This window comes from Syngnathoides biaculeatus, chromosome 23 (assembly GCF_019802595.1).
Source record: "Syngnathoides biaculeatus isolate LvHL_M chromosome 23, ASM1980259v1, whole genome shotgun sequence".
Lineage (NCBI taxonomy): Eukaryota > Metazoa > Chordata > Actinopteri > Syngnathiformes > Syngnathidae > Syngnathoides > Syngnathoides biaculeatus.
Window position 1 is genome coordinate 7477139 of NC_084662.1, and position 19851 is coordinate 7496989.

The window sequence follows — 19851 nt, forward strand, 5'->3', positions numbered from 1 at the left end:
GTTTGCGGCGGAAGTCGTACGTGTCGCAAAACAAGCAGCGGTCGCGTGCCAACTTTTCGGACAAATTCCTCATCCCAGTCTTTTGACCCCCGAGTCTCACGGCTCGGGGGTCAAAAGCGTGGAATAAGGCAAACGTGGGGCATTGTCGTCATGTTGATGAAAGCACGTAACGCAAATTTATCCACAGTGGGGAAAAAATAATTGCAAAGACTTAAGATGCCATTCAGGAGCCCCTTTTTGACGTAAAGATCACGCAAAAGTGGATTATGGCCGCAACTGTGTACACTTTCTGCACACTGACGTGTCATCCAGGAAGAAGTATGAAACTCACTTACGTGCAGGCGTTGTCCCGCCTTTATTACAACTCTTAATACGACTCTGAAGATGGGCATAAGCCGTGCTGGTTGGTGACTTGGGGCAGGATATTGTTTCTTTTCTGAAAAATAACAACATTGCAACATTTTTTTTGTATTTTTTTTTTTTTTCAATTAGGAAAATATCACTGTATAATATTGTAATAGATAAAATCATAGATTAAAGCTACAACATTAAGATTTTGTGATTAGTGGCCACCATGTGCCAAGTTTTAATGACCCCCCTTTTTTTTTTTTGGTACTTTGTATTGTTATACTGGATTAGTTCAACTACTTTCAGAAATCGGTACAATTGCATTCATGGCTATGACTGTGTAGTAACCTCAATAAAATCAAGGCATTGCGATTCCACAAATTACGAATATTTCCTAAAAATTAAATGACTAAATTATTTAAAGCACCAATATTCTAACCATTCACAATATAAAATATATATTTTTAAATAAACCGTCCCTGATCTTTACATTGCCACTATCTGCTTTCATGTTAAAATGTTTTTGATTATTTGGTTAAATGGCTATAAAATATGTAGACTTCTCATTATTGAGTAAGATTGGTCATTCTTTGGAAGATAGACTATATGCCGATGAGTATTTTTATATTGTCTGTCTACATGTGTTGCCCCCCGCGCCCTTTCTAATATTGGTTTTCCAACTTTATCCTACCGCCGCATAGATGCCGTTTGTTGGGGTGTGTGTATGGCATTTCCCAGTATTTGGTTGCACTGAGCTAGCGTAAGATCATGTGGTCGTTTCATCTTCATTTACCTGCTGATTTATCACGCTCGGAGCAGCAACACGTACAAAGTACACAAGAATACCCAGCCATTTATTCTCTGTGTGGATATAACGAGACATCCAAATGGAAAAATGTGCTACTCTATTCCACTTATCCAGCATTTGGTTTTTACGTTAGCGGTGGGCGAGGTGGTCGTCAAATTGACGTCAAACAAACATGTCAAATATAATCTTTGGACGTCAACAATTAAGGTGGCAGAATCCTCCCTCTGTTGCTACCCGGCTGAAATCCTTCACACGCATGTGGTCCAGCGGTGGAGAAACCAAGCCCACCCCCCCAACCGCCCCACTTTTATATCGAGACAAGTCATTTGCCGGGTTACGTTATTTGACTTTGAGTCTCAGGGCGCATTGTGTGTCTGAAGCCGGTATTCAATGTAAGTAATTGAGACGGATGGCGCAATTCGGCGGCGGCCGTCCCTCAGGTTTCCAGGTAGCGGCTCGAACGAAATTATGTCAACACACGCTTTGCCGCGCTTATGTCATCATGTACCTTGATGTTGTGCCCACATTAGCCTAATTAATCGAAAGGCAAAAGGATGTCGACGGCGATGCGACACGTTGTTGCTCTTTTGGATAATTGTTCGTGATTAAAACACAAGGGATGTGTGTGTGTGTTCGCTGCAGAGTTTGTGGCTTCTTTTACAGCTCTGACATTACCTCGAAAGCTGAATAATTTTTATAGCGACGGGTTCATGGATTTTGTTCCCCCCCATTCAGATTTTACGTCTTTCACACAGGCTCGATACCATTCGTCCGTTACGGAGCTAACACAACGCCTGAATTAGTGTGGGCCGGTTACCAGTGTCAAGAAGGAGTAGCACAAGTTTAAAAAAAAAAAAAAAAAAAATCGCAGTTTCAAGATGGCAAAAAACATTCCATCAGTGATGGGAACTGGCAACGTGAGATGACAACTCCCCTGATCGGAACTGCGTGAAAGGCAGACGGGCCAAAACGTGCTTACGAAGAGTACTCGCAATGCTTCCAATTACTTTGTCCAAGAGAGTTAGCGTGTCTACAATTAAGTGAAATAAATGTGTGACATCAGCTCTATCATTACTTCACACAGCAGAGAAGAGAAAAAAGCTACTCGTGCTACATTTGAATTTCATTTAAAAAAATTCAAGTGTTTATTTTCTTGTTCCATTTACTATCGAAAACATTCAATGGAGAAAAATGTTAGTTTCTCAGACGTCTCAAAATAATACATTTTCGACCTGTGATTAAAAAAAAAAAAAAAAAAATGAGCCTTTCCGTTGGGTTTGTGCTCACTTTTTTTGCTCGAGCCCATGAAACTGAAACATGAAAATGACAACAAAGAGCATGGTGAAAACCATTGAAACTCACTTTGTTCCAACTTGATGATGATGCTCATTAAAACGGAGTAAAAATTCAGTTTTTTTTTTTTTTTTTTTATCAGGACTGTTGAAGCGCAAGTATTATTTGGGTTGTGTCCATACTTGTTTTTGTCGTTTGAGGGTTGGATGACAACCAAATAGTTGTGTTATGGGTCGGACCTAACCCTGTAAAATATGCAACACACCTTAAAAGCCTTTTGCCTTTGGAATTGGAATGACGAAACAGGGCACTGTTTGTTTGTTAGAATAGTAACTAACTACCTTATCAAAAATGCACATAGCCTTAATTTCTTTCCTGCACCTTTGGAAATCACCTTCACTGCAAAAACTCCCCAATCCAACAACAATTACATATTCCAAGTCAAGGCATTAAAAAAAGCTTTTTCTTTCGCTGACAAGTTATATTTTCCGCACTATAAGGAGCACTTAAAAGCCTTTCATTGTCTCAAAAGCTGACCTTATATATTGATCACTATTGAGCCTTTAGTGCAGCTCCATCTAATGGCTGCATAATGTAACCCCAGCCTCTACTGTTGCGTCTATTCTGTGCGCCTTATAATCCGGTGCGCCTTATATATGAAAAAAAAAAAAGTTTTCGGATTGGCCATTCATTGAAGGTGCGCCTCATAATGCGGAAAATACGGTAAATCTTGTGTCCAGCCAGTTTGTCTTAAGAGCATTTCAATTCCTCCAAGCATTTCTTATTATGGGATTGTAAATTGGTATTGATGTATTATGTAATACTTACAAAAAAAATTACTGATGGGTCACGCCAAATTTGACCCCCTTTTGACATTTGACAAAAATAAAAATATCTTGAATGTATTCTTTCACCCTTAAAATTGAGGACTTTTCCTGACGTGACCCAAAGTACACAAACGTGAAAATACTTGGGGGGTAAAAAAAAAAAAGGACCTACAAATTTGCAATGACGCAAATCAAAATACACTTTTCAACTTTGCTCACAAATATTAAAGATGAACTATCCATCCATCCATCTATCCATCCATGCATTCATTAATATCAGACATTTGTGAAGTACATTTAGAAAAGCTCTGTAGTTGATCATTTGACACGGACATGTCCTGTTTCCAAACTAAACCCCCCCCCCCCCCCCCCGTTTGCCCTTGAGCGTCACCTCCGCAAAAAACTGTCGACGCTCGCACTCCGAGGGTGCGAGGTTAACACGCCGCCCGCTTTTACGCTTCCCGCCGCCGATAAAGCCATTAGCCCCACGGCTGAGCCATCAATTTCACCCAACAACCTCATCGACGACCCCTCAAAATAATAAACACTGGCCGAGGGCGCGTCGGGGACGCGGGTGAAATTTTAGGATTAAGGATACGCCTCCGGAGTCGGAGATGGAATTGAACGCAACACGGTACATACCTTCTTCTTAACAGCAATGACACGGAGTGCTGAGTCAACACGCGGTGCCAGATGATTCCCCCCCCCCCCCCCCCCCCTCCTCGTCTCGTCCGACAGAGCTGCAGAGAGTTGATGTCTTCGCACAAGTTGTGTTTGGCAAGCTAGAAAAGGATAACAGGAAGGGGAGCTGGAACACGAATGGAAAATATCAACTCGGTTTATCTGATGAACGGACATTCTTACATCAAAAGTACGTTTCACATATACAATGTGACTTGGATAATTCGGTAATTTCGAGATATGATCCAATGCTCTCTTAATTACTCAGCGCCAATCCTTGGCTCTCCAATTACGCAGCAGCACAATACAACGCGGTCCACTCCACTTCCGACGTGGTAAGAACCGATTTCCTTCTCTCACAATAAGATCGAAATCACTCCGATTAATATGCAGCGTGGTTTGATAACACCAACGCGAAATGATGCGATAAGCTCAAATATTGCTGCGAGACAATTGACTTCAAATAGGGCGCTCCTATTAAGATGCCATTCGGGGTGATACGATACGATTCCCTTCAATTACAGCGCGCGCCGATTCACTCCACTCCAATGTCTGATGCAATAATTCAAAATATAATACAGCAAGCCCCTATCATGATGCAATGTAAGGTAATAATGGAGAAATATGATTCAAGAGATCCCACGACCCTTGTGAGGATAAGCAGCTCAGAAAATGGATGGATGGAGGAGACAAGAGAGTTCAGTTCAGTTCCGATACGATTTGATTCACTCCTATTTCATTATGATATCATTCCAAAAAAAAAAAAACCCAAAATGCATTTGTGATATGACGACGATGGTTTTTATGTGTAATGCGATTGGCTGGCCACCATTTCAGGCTCCGGCGCTCCCGCGACGCTTGTGAGGATAAGCGGTGAAAGAAAATGGATGGTTGATTTTCTCTTGTGATGCAGCGCGAGAGTCGGCTATTCATTTTAATTATGATTCAATTCAGTTCCAATTGCACTATGATATGATTCAATACTATAACAGTAAGAGACAAAAACGACACGGTTATCATACGATGCGATACAATTTCCTCCCATTATTATCCTGAATTATGATACAACTCACTCCCAATTAGACTACAATACAATTCACCCCAATTACGAAGAGCTTCCAACTTTTGGCTGCGAGTTTAGCGAGATTTTCAAGCTTTGTTCTTTTTTTGTTTTTCCTTTTCCGCCTATGATTCAGAGTGCGGATTTGAAAAAACAAAACAAAACAAAGAAACACACATTTAAGAGTTGTAAAACATACTTTTGAAAATGTTCCTTTGTGTGTGCTTTTACTCTGTCGCTGTCGAGGAATGAGAGGCCTTTGTAAAATTTCACTTTGAGGAAACCCAAAAAAGATTCTTGCAAGGTTGTTTGTTATTCACACTTTGAAGTTGACTGGGAAAAAAATGACGTGCAAAACAAAAGAGAACGAAACATTATACATTTGAATACCATAATGTTTGATCAAATTTTGATGAACGCTCACATGTGTTCGGCATAGTTTTACGCCGGATGCCCTTCCTGACGCAACCTTCTGCGTTTATCAGGTCTTGGGACCGGCCTACAGATTGCACTTGCTCGTGCCCCCCCCCCCCCCCCCCTAGACACAAAAGTAAAGAAAGTAAGCACACAAGGTCCACAAAAGACGTACTACCTTGGCTAAGTCAAAGTAAGGGTCCGAACACAAAAGAAGATAGAAGAAAAAGAGCGATAAAAGAGATTCGAACTACAATGTCCCTGCAGTGTTTCACACGGCAGGAGTGAAGAAAGCGTCCTCCAAGTCCTCACGGTCCTCATTGTAGTCTTCCTCCTTGCGGTCCAATTTAGGCCTCGCTAGCGTTAGCTCATCGCTAGCCGTAATATTTGTCCAAACAGTTGAATTTAATCCAATTAAAGCCCGCTCGATTCTAAATTCGCCATAGACGGGTGAACGGAAATCAGCGTAGCTGATACAGTAATTGTAAAACTTGGAACAAGCGCTACTACATTAACCCACAGGGAGCGGTAACACAAACAGACAGCGATAAAGCCCGAACCCGTGTAATCGCATTCATTTCACTCCCAATTTCATGACGATGCCATACGGTACAATTTACTCCAGTTACGATGCGACGCGATACCAAAGGTTATTACCAAACGATACGATAAGGAGACAAATCAATTCAAATTAATTCCAAAGTGCAACACAATACGATCTTTCTCAAGAAGCAAATAAATACACCAAGCATAAACCGCGATTTACGGAACTCTGTGAACGGCAGTGAGTTTTGCACGCTTTCATTTCAAGCATTAATTGGTGCTCGTGTAGAAATGTCCTCCCAAGGTTCTTGTACCCTTCAAGTCAAATGTGGGGAAAAAAAGAAGATTATCAATTGTTTTTTTTTGTTTTCTTTTGTGTGTTTCTTTTTCACCCGCAACCCACAACAAAAGTACCGTGATCCCGTGGCGCATTGACAAACAAACAGAATACAAAGACTGCCAGGTGGGGAATTGGAGCGAGCGTCGTACTCCCAAATAAAAAATGGAATAAATCAGCAAGGAAGCAAGAACGAGAAGGAAAGCAGTGACCTTCCAAAATCAAAAGAAGCGCTGCTACAGTTTTGTTTAGTATCGTTCAATCTTTTGCCAGGAGAGAGAAAGGGGGGTGGGGGGGGGTACAAGAAAAAAAAAAGGCAAAAAGGATAATATTAGTATTCAGGTCACTGTCTGAGCCATCTGTATCACTCTCGTGGACACTCAGCGCCAAACAAGAGGAGCATTGAGGGAGAAGGAAGCAGCGTAACAAGACAATAGACATGGGCAACAACAACAAAAAAAAAGCCTCTTCACCTCTGGAGACTTCCACAAAGGAGGAAAGAAGGACGAGTCACCGGCACGGCGCTGTCAGGACTCGAGCTGGTGATGGGATCATCAAACGGGATCGTCCTGCATCCCGAGAGGGGCGTACTAATCAACCCGTATTTTTTTTTTTTTTTTTTCATTTCCCGCTCAAAGCAATCATTTCCCACAAAAAAAAAAAAAAAAAGGCCCCGGAGAAGACCGAAGTTGAAAAAGTCACCTGTGCAAAACTGGATAGAATTTGTCACTAGTTCCATTTGAACTTGCTCGCCCGCGTTTGCTCAGTCTGGAAAGCGTCTGATTTTGGAGCAAAATTGACAAATAATTGGCACATTTTTAACATTAAAAAAAAGTTTAACATTTGAGTAACACTTTTGGATATTTTTGAGAAATTTCACATTCGATTTTTGTTGTTGTTGTTTATTTTTTATAATTTCAACAAAAGTAATACATTGTGACATTTTTGGACATATTGTGCATCTTGTAACACATGTTGACAAAGGTTTGACAAAAAAAAAAATGCAGACATTTACAAATTTGAGCAAGGTTTTGACAAATTCCAGATCGTTTGGGTCGTGTTTTGCGGAATTGAAAATGAAATTCACAAACTTTACCACAAGTATGCCGACCTTCTAAACCCTAAATGTGATTTCTTACCACTATTTCTTCTTAATATGAGTGAAATAATTTTTTGTTTTGTTTTACTAGCTTAAAGTGTATTAAAAAGTAAATGGTAAACAAAAGACAGTTTTAAAAACTAAAATGAAAAATTATTGGCAATTTTTAACAATGTTAAAAAGGTGTTTTGTTTTGTTTTTCCACTGTTGTCATGTGAGAGAGTGCGACAGCTGCTAACCAAGTTCAACAATCCTGACACATTTTTGGGGGGGACATTTTTGGACACGTTTCAGACAATTCCGATGAAATTTTGACAGATTTTTAGCAAATGTTCAAATCTGTTGGTACAGATTACTCCCATCTGTGTTGTTTCTTTACGCAAGGAAATATTCAAAGTAATTTTGTTCATTTTTCCCCTTAGGAAGCATCAAAGGCGCCACCATCGTGGATGCTCTGGACACGCTCTACATCATGGAGATGTTTGAGGACTTTGACGCCGCCACCGAGTGGGTGGAGAAGAACCTCGATTTCAACGTGGTCAGTGATTGCTGTATTTTGTTTGTTTGTTTGTGTGTGCGTGTCATCGTGTGTCCAACTGTGAGTGTGCATATCAGCGGTTGTGACGGAGTGTTTGCGTGTGTTTATTATGCTGCTCAAGTAAGTGGAGTTAGCAAGAGGTTATGCCCATAAGTCACTCAATTAAGTCGCGAATCATCGATCCGAGCTGAGCGAAGACGCCTTGAAAGGCCGAACCATCATTTGCATCTCTAATGAATGTCAAACGGCTTGGGCGATGTCGCCCACGCTCTCCTTCAGGAAGGAAAGGGGCCGAGAACCGAAAACCGAGAACGGCCGTCTGAGCGAGCAGGCGAAAGCCGCCGATAATTCAGCATTTGAAATTCAGCGCAAATGAAGACAAAGAATGTCTTTTTGTTCCGGGCCGGCCTCACCTGAATGCTAAACACAACCACGCCGCAGTCCAAAGTACTTGCAAGTTACTTGCTGCCTCTCTGTGTGTCATAATGTACACTAATAGAAAAATAATACGAATGACATTTGCCCGGACAGATGAATACAATTTTCAATTATTGTTGTTGTACCACAATGACTTTTGGATTCATGTTTATTTATTAGGGCCGTAGCACCATGCTTTGAAACAATTCATTTGTCTGAAAAATAAATATTCAGTTAGTATGGAAAATAACACTCTGTATTTACTTTTGAAATCATAATAATACCACATTTGAATTAAAATAAAAATAGTAAATAAATAAAATGAAAAAGAATTCCGCACTTTGTGACTCATGTTGAATTAATTTCCCAATGTGTCCAACAGTAATAATACCGACACAAATGAATAGGCGACAATGCACCAAAATATTTAGTATCAATTTGTGGAAAAAAAATATGAAGTTGACCATATTTGGAAATTCAACTTTTCTGCCTGACGATGATGACGTACATGTTGATTTTACTGCTATACATGAAGACTCGAGAACTTTTCACGCCATAATTGTCGACGTGCAGCGCGCCATCAGGCCTCCTAAGCTGAAAAATGTCAGTTTTCATTTTTGTTTTGTACTTTTTGGCTTAGCCGTAACGGAGGAAATCATTTTGCACGGTTTTGTTTTGTTTTGTTTAGCGAGGGATTAATTAGCTGCACAATCCGACTTCGCAATCGACATTGAAATTGTTGTTGGCACCGGACGGGAGCGTATTGTCTAATCTGGGTGAGACAGCAAATAAAGTTGAATTAAGCGAAAGGCTCAGCTGTCAGTCAAAACGATAAAATTCCATGTTGCTAAGTGAAATTAGCTGAGTTTGTCTTGTCTCTTGTCGACCTCGTCTCCCACCGCAGAACGCCGAAGTGTCCGTCTTCGAGGTCAACATCCGCTTCGTGGGAGGCCTTCTGTCGGCGTACTATTTGTCCGGAAAAGAGGTAAGAAGCCAAACTGGGAAAACGACACCTTAAATATTTGCAACTTAATTGGAACCTTTGTCAGGTTGCAGGTTAAAATGAGCCATAAAATTCTTTTTTCAAAATAATAATATCCAATCCAACAAATATGGTCACTTTTTTCATGTACAGATAAAATCTAAACTAAATCAAAACAATCTAAAAGTTTTAACGGCAGATTATATTGATTCATGACCAAAAATGGTTTAGATATATACAAAAGAAATACACTGAATATTGTTTTAGGTTGTTTATCTTGGAGTTAATAAAATAATGCATTTTTATTTAATTGTATCCTTTTTTTCCACCTTTTCTTTTAATTAAATGAAAAGCGTCTATTGAAAACCCCAACATAACTGGAGGATTAAAATAAGTTACCGTTTGAGTTAATGCACCAAGTATTGAGATAAATTTTTTATAGTTTTTTTTTTTTTTTTCTTTTCATTTTTAAAAAATATTCTTCTAGAATGGGTGACTTTGACTCAGAACAGAAAAAATGTTTGGATGGAAAAACTAATGAACCCGAAATATCGATTAGAAAGGGAAATGGTGTTTATTTGGATTTTCTATCCATCCACCCATCCGTGCACATCATCGCCCGTTTGCGGAGAAAAGAACGGCCCCAAGAGATTTGAACGTATGTGAGAGAATCTGCCCCAAAAATGACGATCAGCAGGGTTTTTCCCTCTGATCTTTTCATTCCTTCTTCTCTCCTTAATGATATGCTTCTCTCCCTAATTAATTATAAGTTTGCGCTAAAGAATCAATAGCTCTGCGGCCTGCAAATTCCCCCCGCTGCAGAGCTTTTTAAAACCTTGGGCTACAATGCGGCTGCTCGTTTAAAAAAAAAAAAAAAAAAAAAGAGGCTAACTCTTGAGAGATTTGACTGCAGCCTTGATTGTCGATGTTGTTCTGCCTTGAAGCTTCACTTTGTGTCTTCAGCAAGCAAGTGAGGCCTCGCTTCGTCTTTTCCTTCATTAGCTGCAAGAAGAACAAAAAAAAGAATAATTCAGGCTAAGTAAGACTGCGGGTGCGGCGTGTCAAATCTGTGAGCCGGAAATAGGAAACGCAGCCGTTGTTGTTGCTTCGTTTCTACTTGGCTTCCCCCCCCCCCCTTTTTTTTTTTTTTTTCCGGCCGCTCGGGTTGCACGTCTCTGCTTTAGAGAGCTCTACACCCCCCCACCCCACCCCTGCTTTATGAAATATACATTACAGGACGGGCGGGAAGGATTTACGTAACGTTAACTAGCTTGTTTGGTGCGCGTGGTTTCATTCGCTTTAGTCTGTGTAACTGCCAGGCCGGGGAGGGAGGGGGGCAAACATTTCAAGCAGTGATTGCTGGGTAATGCCAGGCAAGATTTTGAAAATGTCCGAAAATGGTTGCATTTTTATTATCTTTGCTGACTTGCAGCATATCCTTCGACTCGCTGGCCCCGTGGTAGATTCAGACGGTGCTTTCTGTGCATCCACATATGGAAATCTTTCAGATCAATACACGTACGTACGCATACAAGCGGCCGAAATGAGTTTCCTCCGCCCTTAGAGAACGGGTGAGAAGCTCGGTCATCCGGGAAAAGCTCAGTGTCGAGCCGCTGCTCCTCTGCGTTGCGAGGAGCCAGATGAGGTGGCTGGGGCATCTGATTCCTTCCTGGTGAGGATTTCCGGGCACATCCCACCGGAAAGAGACCCCGAGGACGACCCAGACCGCGCTGGAGAGACCTTGTCTCTCGGCTGGCTTGGGAACGCCTCGGGATCCCTCCGGAAGAGCTGGAAGAAGTGGCTGGGGAAAGGGAACTCTGGGTATCCCTGCTAAAGCTACTTCCCCCGTAACCCGACCCAGAAAAGCAATAGAAAATGGATGGATGGATGGATGGATCAATACACATAATGCGTAATGTTCTGATCAGACATGCAGGAAAATGCTTTCCCGTAATCTAACTAATCACTAAGTGTTATGATTCAACTATACATAAAATAACATTTGACAGATTTTCCATTACAGTATGTTGAAATCCCATTTAGCGCAACTAATAAACTTTTTAAGGCCTTTGGACAAATTCATTTTTAGTCCCGTTTATTTCCCATGGGAACAATCTTGTCCTGGAAATCCGAGCAAACGTGTGTTCGAAATCATTTTTTTTTGCTCCCCGTCTAGTCACTTCACGCACGTGCTGAAAGATGAATAAAAAAACAACGGCTGCGATGTTATTGCCAGTGCGGCTCGAAAAAGCTCTTTGAGGACATTCGTAAAAATAAATTGTTGTTTGCATGGAGTTTAGTAGAATCTCAGACGACATGTGGGCGTATACGACATAACATCCTTGCTGCGGTAGAAGAAAATCGTATTTCAATTAAAAGAAAAAAAAAAAGTTTCAATCTAAACTTCCAACAACAGCTTGTGACCCACATCTGCATGTCGTCATCGAATGAATAATATTTCTAATCATCCTCCCGATTTCAAAGCCGGGCGGCTTGATTGGCGTACGGAAACGAGGACAAAACGCTCTTGACGGGAATCGGCGCAGGTAGCGGATGATTTGAATGCCTAATGGCCTCGCGGCGGGACCAAACTGTGACACTCATTATGCCTCCTCAGCACTCACTCATAAACGCGTTTTCTTTTTCTTTTTGGGGGCGGGGAGGGGGGTTTAATGAGCCAATCAATTGGCGCCACTCAAAAGTCATCGCACGCCCCTCCTCGCTAGTCCGGCTCCTCGGCGAAGGCGGCTGATTGGTGGCCTTCTCCTCCGATGAAGGTCACTCAGCCGAGTGGCCTCAAATGGCGGTTAGCATGCGGCTAACGATGATGACATACTCACAGGAGATGAGGGCGGGAAAAAAAAAAAGTGCCAGAATAGATCGAAAATTGAAAGGTCACCGTCGTTCCGTGATTGGGAACTTTATGACGGATAACGCTTTTAACGTATTAGCGTAGCCTTTTACTGAAGCTTAGCATCCCTGTAAAGTTAAAATAAATGTTTTGTCGGTTTGACACACAACACAAAAATGTTGTGAACAACCCTTTTAATTTAAATGGTTTGAATAAAACAAGTATATCCAGTGTTCCCTCCTCGTTTGCGGAGGTTACGCTCCTCGAATAACAAAAATCCCCGAATAATGAACGTGGTATTAATTCATCTGTGTATGATATGTACCATATATTTCCAACCATAGGATGCGCGTAAAAGTTTTAAAATTTCACCAAAATTGGACCAAATTGTTCTGTGACTTGTCCAATGAAGTACACTTGAACACACTGGTTACACTGTTAGCATGCATGCCAGTACGTTTTAGCGTGTATGTAAGGTACCATATAGCGTACCTAACAAATAAAAGAATGACTTGAGAAATAATTGACACAAAACATGCACTTTAAATGCTATTTACCTCCTCCCAGTACAATTTGCGGCACTCTTCGTGCAAAGCATGCGTGCCTTCATATGGTAGCTTACATACTCGCTAAAACACGTGCTAGCATCCAAGCTAACAGTGTAACCGGTGTGTTTAAGTGTACTTTGTTGGGAAAAAAAGCAAACAAAGCAACATTTGCAAATTGAAAGTTGCCATGTCCAACGCGGCGCCTCATCTATTCAGAAGAGAATTTAAGACCTCTATGATTGTGAAAATACGGTACATTTAAAAAAAAAAAAACTTTGAGAGCAAAATCCGCAAATATGCGTGGCGGCGAACGGTGAACTGCGGATGTATGGAAAAATGAAGCTTGAAAATTGTGAAAAATCTAGCTCTTCTCGCCCTTCTCGAAGACTGGTTCTTAAAACCACATTTTTGTCAACTGTCACTCAAATGCCACTGCTATGACCTGAAAAAGCGAATCCTATTTGATCTAGAATGTTTTGTCTGCCTTTACATATCTAACTAGCTCCAAAAATATCCTGACTTCAAGCCTCCGGTGGCTGGAATATCTGTCCTACAATTTTGTGTCTTGTTTCTGTTTATCAATATTGGCTACAACCAAGGATGTTTCCGATCCAGTTCAACAGATCTCTTCTGTTTGGTTTGCGTAACCATTCGCAGGATCGGATTTTCTAGACTAGCTGTCATGTTCTGCTAAGGTTCTGTCTTGTTTTTGGTCTGAGCAACCAGAAGCTTCCTTCCAAAAACACTTTTAAAAGAGTAAAATTACAGCTGTTTCCAGTTTTCGGTCAATCAGTGAGATTTTATGGAGATTTACATACTGTATGTCTGTATACTCGTAATCTATACATTATAATCACTTTCTGGAGGTTGAAATTGCTGGGATCAGACTGACCCCAAGGATAAAAAATATTTGTAAATGTACAGGAAAATGAATTGTTAGCTCAGACCTTTGCTAGCCTCAAGGCCTTGATACAGGTGCAGCAGTTCTTAGCTTTTGGCCTCTTATAAACGCAATCTGGGCCACTTGTCTGAGAAGCAAAAGATGTTTATTTTCCCAAAACCCAAAATAAAAACTAAAACCGTGTCCTTGGGCTCGCTCCCGGTCAGGTTTTATGCACGACGCATTATTAATGTCCACCCGTGGTCGAAGGATAACGAGGTGACGCAAGCTTATGGCTTCTTCTTACCCTGATTTTAGATCCCCCGCAAGCTCACAAACGCTTGCGTGAGGGCCACTAATGTAACAATACGAGGACAATATAAAGTTACCTGCTTTTTTTTTTCCCCCACGCATATTCATCACACCGTAAGACAAAGCCAAAATGCATCAACGCCTGGAGAAGAAAGACGAGCCCGACGCGGGCAGCCAAACTGCGTGCTGCATAACAGCAGCGGCGGCGCGCGGAAGCCACAAATAAGAAGCAATCACATAAAAACCTTGACGATAGACAGCCCGGTCTTGGCAGGCGGCTCACATGATGGAAAGCGAAGGAGGGAGTGGAGACGTCTTGATAGTTGCTCAGTTAAAACTGTTTTACAGCAAAGGAGGGAGAAATCGGTCAGGGAAGTCCAAGTGACAAAAAAAAAACAAAAAAACAAAACACCTCATAAAATGTGACTTTATTCTCCTGCCGACTGCTGTGATTCAACATGACTTTGGAAAACTACACAAAAAGAGATGTCAGCTGGTTTTTGGGGGGTGTTCTTTGGAGTGTTGCTGTCTTTGTTGGAGGGGGCAGGAAAAAGAAGAAAACATATCGATTTTGGCTTTGATTTTACAGCCCGAACGGTGGCCGAAAACATATTGAGTGCGCTGGTCTCAAGTTAAGGATGAGGAGGGCGCTGGCTCATTTAACGCCAATCGCATCGAGAAAATATCCACTGGAAACCTCTTAAAAGGTTTCAAGTTCGAGCTTCAGTCATCCCTCCCAATATCAATGATTTTTTTTTTTTTTTTTAAATTGTACACGTCTAAGTTTTCTCGATTATGTAGGGATTTTTTTTTTTCTCACAGGCATTTAAATCTTCCTGCAGACTTAGGTAGCAATAAGCACGAGCCGACTTATTGACACTTTAAAAAAAAAAAGTTTAAAATATTGATAAATGTGAGATTTTAATCTACAACAAAAAATATTAAATCAAATGCACAGTTTAGGTGTAAGAGTGGCGCTGTTGTCTGTCTCTATGTGCCCTGCGATTGGCCGGGAACCAGTTCAGGGTGTGCCCCCGCCTCCTGCCCAAAAGATAGCCGGAATAGGCTGCGCCACTCCTGTTACCCGTGTGAGGATAAGCGGCTCAGAAAACGGATGGACGCATGCACATTTGAAGTGAAAGAGAGACCGTCTAGCTTACACAAAGCGTCGCCGGGAGTGTGGGTCCACCCCACAAGATGACCAGCGCCAGCCGACGTGCCCCCCGCCCCACCCCAAACAGAGACCCTCTCATGGGGGAAAGCGCCGCGAGGGGCCGATAGACAGCTTCTATCTCCTGTCCTCGGGAAATCCCATCGACTCGCCGGTGAAAATCGGCTCCGAGGGGAAAACGGCCGCCGTGGCCAAGCCTTCCGACGCGCATGAGATACGGACGCAGCCAAGTGAGGATTCCTCGCACCGGCGTGGACAATTAATTTGGTGGAGTTCGCTCTTAATCTCCTCTCGGATGGCCCAATCTGTCCTCTCCACAAAGGTGGTTTGGAGGAAGATTAAGAAGCGGAAAGCCATGCGGTTTAAGCGACCTCCCATCAAAACACAAGACGTGGAACTGGGGAGGAAAATGTCGCAGCTGTTCGCTGCCCTTTGCCTTTCTTTCCACTCTTGGAAAATGTTGGAAAATGACAAGTGTCGGGTTCGGGGGTCTCAAGTGGTGGGTGGCCATCTCCACGAGTGAGCGACTTAGTCAAAGGTCTTTTGGCGGGAGTGGGTGGCGGTAGAAGATGTCCCGGGGGTCTCACCAACGACCACTGATGAATGAATGAATGAATGAATTACTGAAGCGGCTTGAGATAGAATTTCATCCGTGTGAGTATATTTCAAACTTCTGTATGCCAAATCATTTTTCCTCATTGAAATGAATGAGAGTGGCATTAATTCATTCTGTCCTCTTCCACAAATAAACCACAAAATTTCTTCTATTTTTAGGATGCCAAATACTCACTAATCACTAATAGCGCACTAAAATATTGTACTTTATAAACGTAGAATAATCACAAAGTAATTAAATAGACTTAAAGAAATCACACAGTTTGATAATTCACTGCAACGTTTTGTGATGGGCATGAACTACTGTAAGTGACTCAGTATATCTAATATTCGTCATATATGGTTGCGATTGCTTATATTGTCTGTTTACATGTTTTAGTGGTCCATTTGTTGAAGTATCCACTGTTCAAAGCATTATAACGTCGCCACATAGATGCAATTCGTTAGCCCGTATGGGATCCTTTCCATTACCGTAATTTCTGGCCTACAGAGCGCAGCTGGTTATAAGCCGCACCCGGTACATTTGTAAAGGAAATACCATTTGGTACATACATGAGCCGCACCTGTGTAAAAGCCGCAAGTGCCCACATTGACACACGAGATATTTGGAAAAAAAAAGACTGTACAGAGTTTTCAGTTTTGATACCTCAGCTTAGCTTAACATAGCAACAACACAGTAGCACAGCACTAACCTAAATCACTGAGACAGGGTTAGCAATGCACTGGCGCAGTGCTAATGCTAGCTATTGCAGCGCTAACATGGGCAGTTTATAAAAAAAAAAAAACAACATACCAGTAAAAATCATTGAGACACAGCAACACACTAGCACAGTGCTAGTGCATTGCTAACAGGGTCGGTCCAAAAAAAAAAAAAAAAAAAAAAAAACCTTACCGGTAAAAGTCTCTTCCTCGCCACATGTATTCCACCGGTCTCATTCTTACCTTTTCCGCTCAAGTGCCCCCTTGCAGCCGTGAGAAAAAATGCACAAATTAGCCGCATCACCGCTTAAGCCGCAGGGTTGAAAGCATGTGAAAAAAGTCGCGGCTTATAGGCCGGAAATTACGGTATGTGTTAGCATGAAGCTAGCAGACAGGCAAGGTCTGCTATGTGGTTGTTTAAAATATACCAGATGTAATAAATTCTCTTTGTTTTATGTTTGTCAATTTGAGTCTTTTTGATCCAATTTATCAATTAATCGAGAAATAATTGACAAATGATTTAATCGTTAAAGTAATTGTTACCTACACCCGAGTTTGATACAATTAATCTTGTTGTCTGTGCGGTTGGAGGCCACGTAGAAAGTTCATGTAGAATCTGTCCTGGTAACAGCGGAGAAAGATTCAAAAGCGTCTTCGCATCTCGGCCACGGGCGTCAACTTTCTCCTGATCTTGTTGTCCAAGTGGCTGCGGGCCACACGCCTCGAGTTCGAGTTCGTCATCAAGAAGTGGGATTAAAACGGCAAATGCATCTTTGCGTCATCCTGCAGCAGACACGCTAATGCAAACGCAGCGGCCGTCAGCACTGAGTTGCTGCTAATCTTGTCGTCCGAGCGGTTGGAGGCCACACGGGGAGTTGATATCGACTGTCAGATGTAATGAGATTACCCCAGTGAGCCAAGGGCAGGCCGGGGCTGCTAATAATCCACCGCATGTAAACAACATGCATATTTCCAGCGCATTTAGCGCATTCTCAGTTGCATTTGCCTGAGAACTGAACATCAAGGGAGAGGAAAGATTTCGGGGGGGGGGGGGGGTTCTTTATATTTTGCAATTTCTTCAATAAAGTCATCGCACCAAACAAAGGCTTGGTTTAACCCACAGCTCACGTAGGACGGCAGCATCGCCGCCCAATGAACACGTCTTGAGCGCACTTTATAACAAGAAGCGTGGAGCAAATACGACCAATGAAATCGCTTTTCATTGTGTGTATGTATATATATATAATTTTTTTTTTTTAAATGAGCTTCGGCATATCTTTGTTGATGGAAAGCGCTGACAACCGTGGAACAGCAAAAGGCTTCCAATTGGTTTGAACTGGTATTCTACAAATACAGTTCCTGGTACTCAACGGTACCGATTTGCAGTACTTTTGTGTCTGTGTGTTTAAAAAAGTAACGTGTGTTCAATCGTAAAATGACAGCAATTGTATTACAATGCATAAATGAACTCTTCAGTTGTTTTTGCATCATCTTTTATTGATTAACTAAAGGCCTAATTTTAGTTTAATTTATTTTTTTTTTTTTTTGTTCTTAGTTTACTCATTTTCTATTTTAGATTTGGCAAAGAATTTTCATTTGGGTGCGTCACTAGTCAACATGGCGGCACGGTGGTGAAGCGTTGGCCTCACAGTTCTGAGGACACGGGTTCGATCCCGGCCCCGCCTGTGTGGAGTTTGCACGTTCTCCCCGTACCTGCGTGGGTTTTCTCCGGGCACTCCCGCACTTCCTCCCACGTCCCAAAAACATGCAACATTAATCGGACACTCTAAATTGCCCCCCCAAGTGTGATTGGCTGTTTGTCTCGATGTGCCCTGCGATTGGCTGGCGACCAGTTCAGGGTGTACCCCGCCTCCTGCCCGACGACACCTGGGATAGGCTCCAGCACTCCTCACGACCCTCGTGAGGATAAGCGGCAAAAGAAAATGGCTGGATGGACTAGTCAACACGAAGCTCGTTTTCTCTGCGACTTGTCTTGACAAGCCAAGCAGAACACACTGTAGATCAAACATTTATGAAGTTGCAATGTAGATGGATGATGACGACCATAATTTCCAGCGTACAAGCCGCGACATTTTTAACATGCTTTCAAACCTGCGGTGATGCGGCGCTAACGTTAGCGCAGCGCTAGCGTTAAACTCTTTCTGTGTACCGACGCCTACAACCCGGTGCGCTCTGTAGGCCGGGAATTACGGTATATTTGTACAGTTTTCAATTTCTCCCAGGACAAAAGAATAAATGTTATCGATAAATAAAAGAGCTCAGCTCAGCCGTTTTGTCGTCAGAACCTTGCCGTTGTCGTATTTATCGCAGGGGGCCAACATTTGGCAGCTTTGTTACGCGACAGGCATTGTGCGGCGAACATAACAATTAAAATTAATCACTTGAAGAATAAGGTGGCCCCCGCGCCATAAATAAGAGCGACTTTATTTCAATTTGCTCCGCGGAAGCGAGCCCCGTCCAGGTAAAAATCGTTTGCGTGATTGCAAATCAGCTCTCGTCATCATAATTCTTTGTTATTGTGAAGGTAGATTAAATCTATCTGCTTCAGGCTGAATAATCACTCGGAACGGGAGATTGTGCGGTGTTTGGACTTGTAAATCCGGGCCCTTGTTGATATGAAATGCTGCTTTTTAATCACAGGAATATATTACCGCATAAAAGCCGGTTGCTATTGACCGTAATCGCTCAAATATATCAGATGGGTGTTATCGTGTTTACCCCGTAGCTAGCGTGTCAATAGGCGCGCAAGCTTTTATTGGTATTGCTAACTTGTGAGAGTTGGAACGTGGGCAATATTTTAACGACATAAGATTAGGATGTTCGAACTGAGCGAAAGAGCAAGCATTTAACGTCTTTTGATGTTTTTTTTTTTTTTTTTTTTTTAACAAGGGTGTCAAACTCATTTTTGTCACGGACCACATTGTTGTTGCGGTTTCCCTCAGAGGGTCGTTATGACTGTGGAATAATAATATTTAATAATCTCATCATATTTACATCATCAATTTATAAACTAAATCAAGGGTAATGTGTTTTTCAACTATTCACATTTGGTAACACAAAAATGCTTGTAATATCTCAATTTTTATCCTTTCTAATATCTGACAATTCAAAATTTTGATCCAGATTTTTACAAGATTCCTTGAAATTGACACTCTAGATTTGGCATCGCGGGCCATATAAAATCATGTGGCGGGCCAGATCTGGCCCCCGCACCTTGAGTTTGACACCGGTGCTTTAGAACATATCTTTTAATGGTTCTAAGATCGTGGACAAAAACGCAACCAAGAGGTAACGGTGTCACCACTTTTTCAAGCCTGTGTTGGGATTTCAAAGTCGGGTTTCACAACAGGTGCGCGTGACGTATTTGTGACTTCCGGCGTGGCTTTAAAAGGCGAGGCCTGGCCTGG

At 42.0% G+C, this 19851-nt stretch overlaps 1 protein-coding gene across 2 annotated transcripts in view; it reads left to right on the forward strand.

Moving 5' to 3' along the window:
* Positions 1-19851, forward strand: part of man1a1 (mannosidase, alpha, class 1A, member 1) — a 71851-nt gene that overhangs the window by 25310 nt on the left and 26690 nt on the right. For both annotated transcript variants that reach the window (XR_009793919.1, XM_061813192.1), the window contains exons 3-4: positions 7833-7948; positions 9270-9350. Coding sequence is in view for 1 of the 2 variants with exons in the window: in XM_061813192.1 (XP_061669176.1) it covers positions 7833-7948; positions 9270-9350 (197 nt within the window). In the remaining variant the exon portion in view is untranslated. The remainder of the gene's footprint in view (positions 1-7832; positions 7949-9269; positions 9351-19851) is intronic.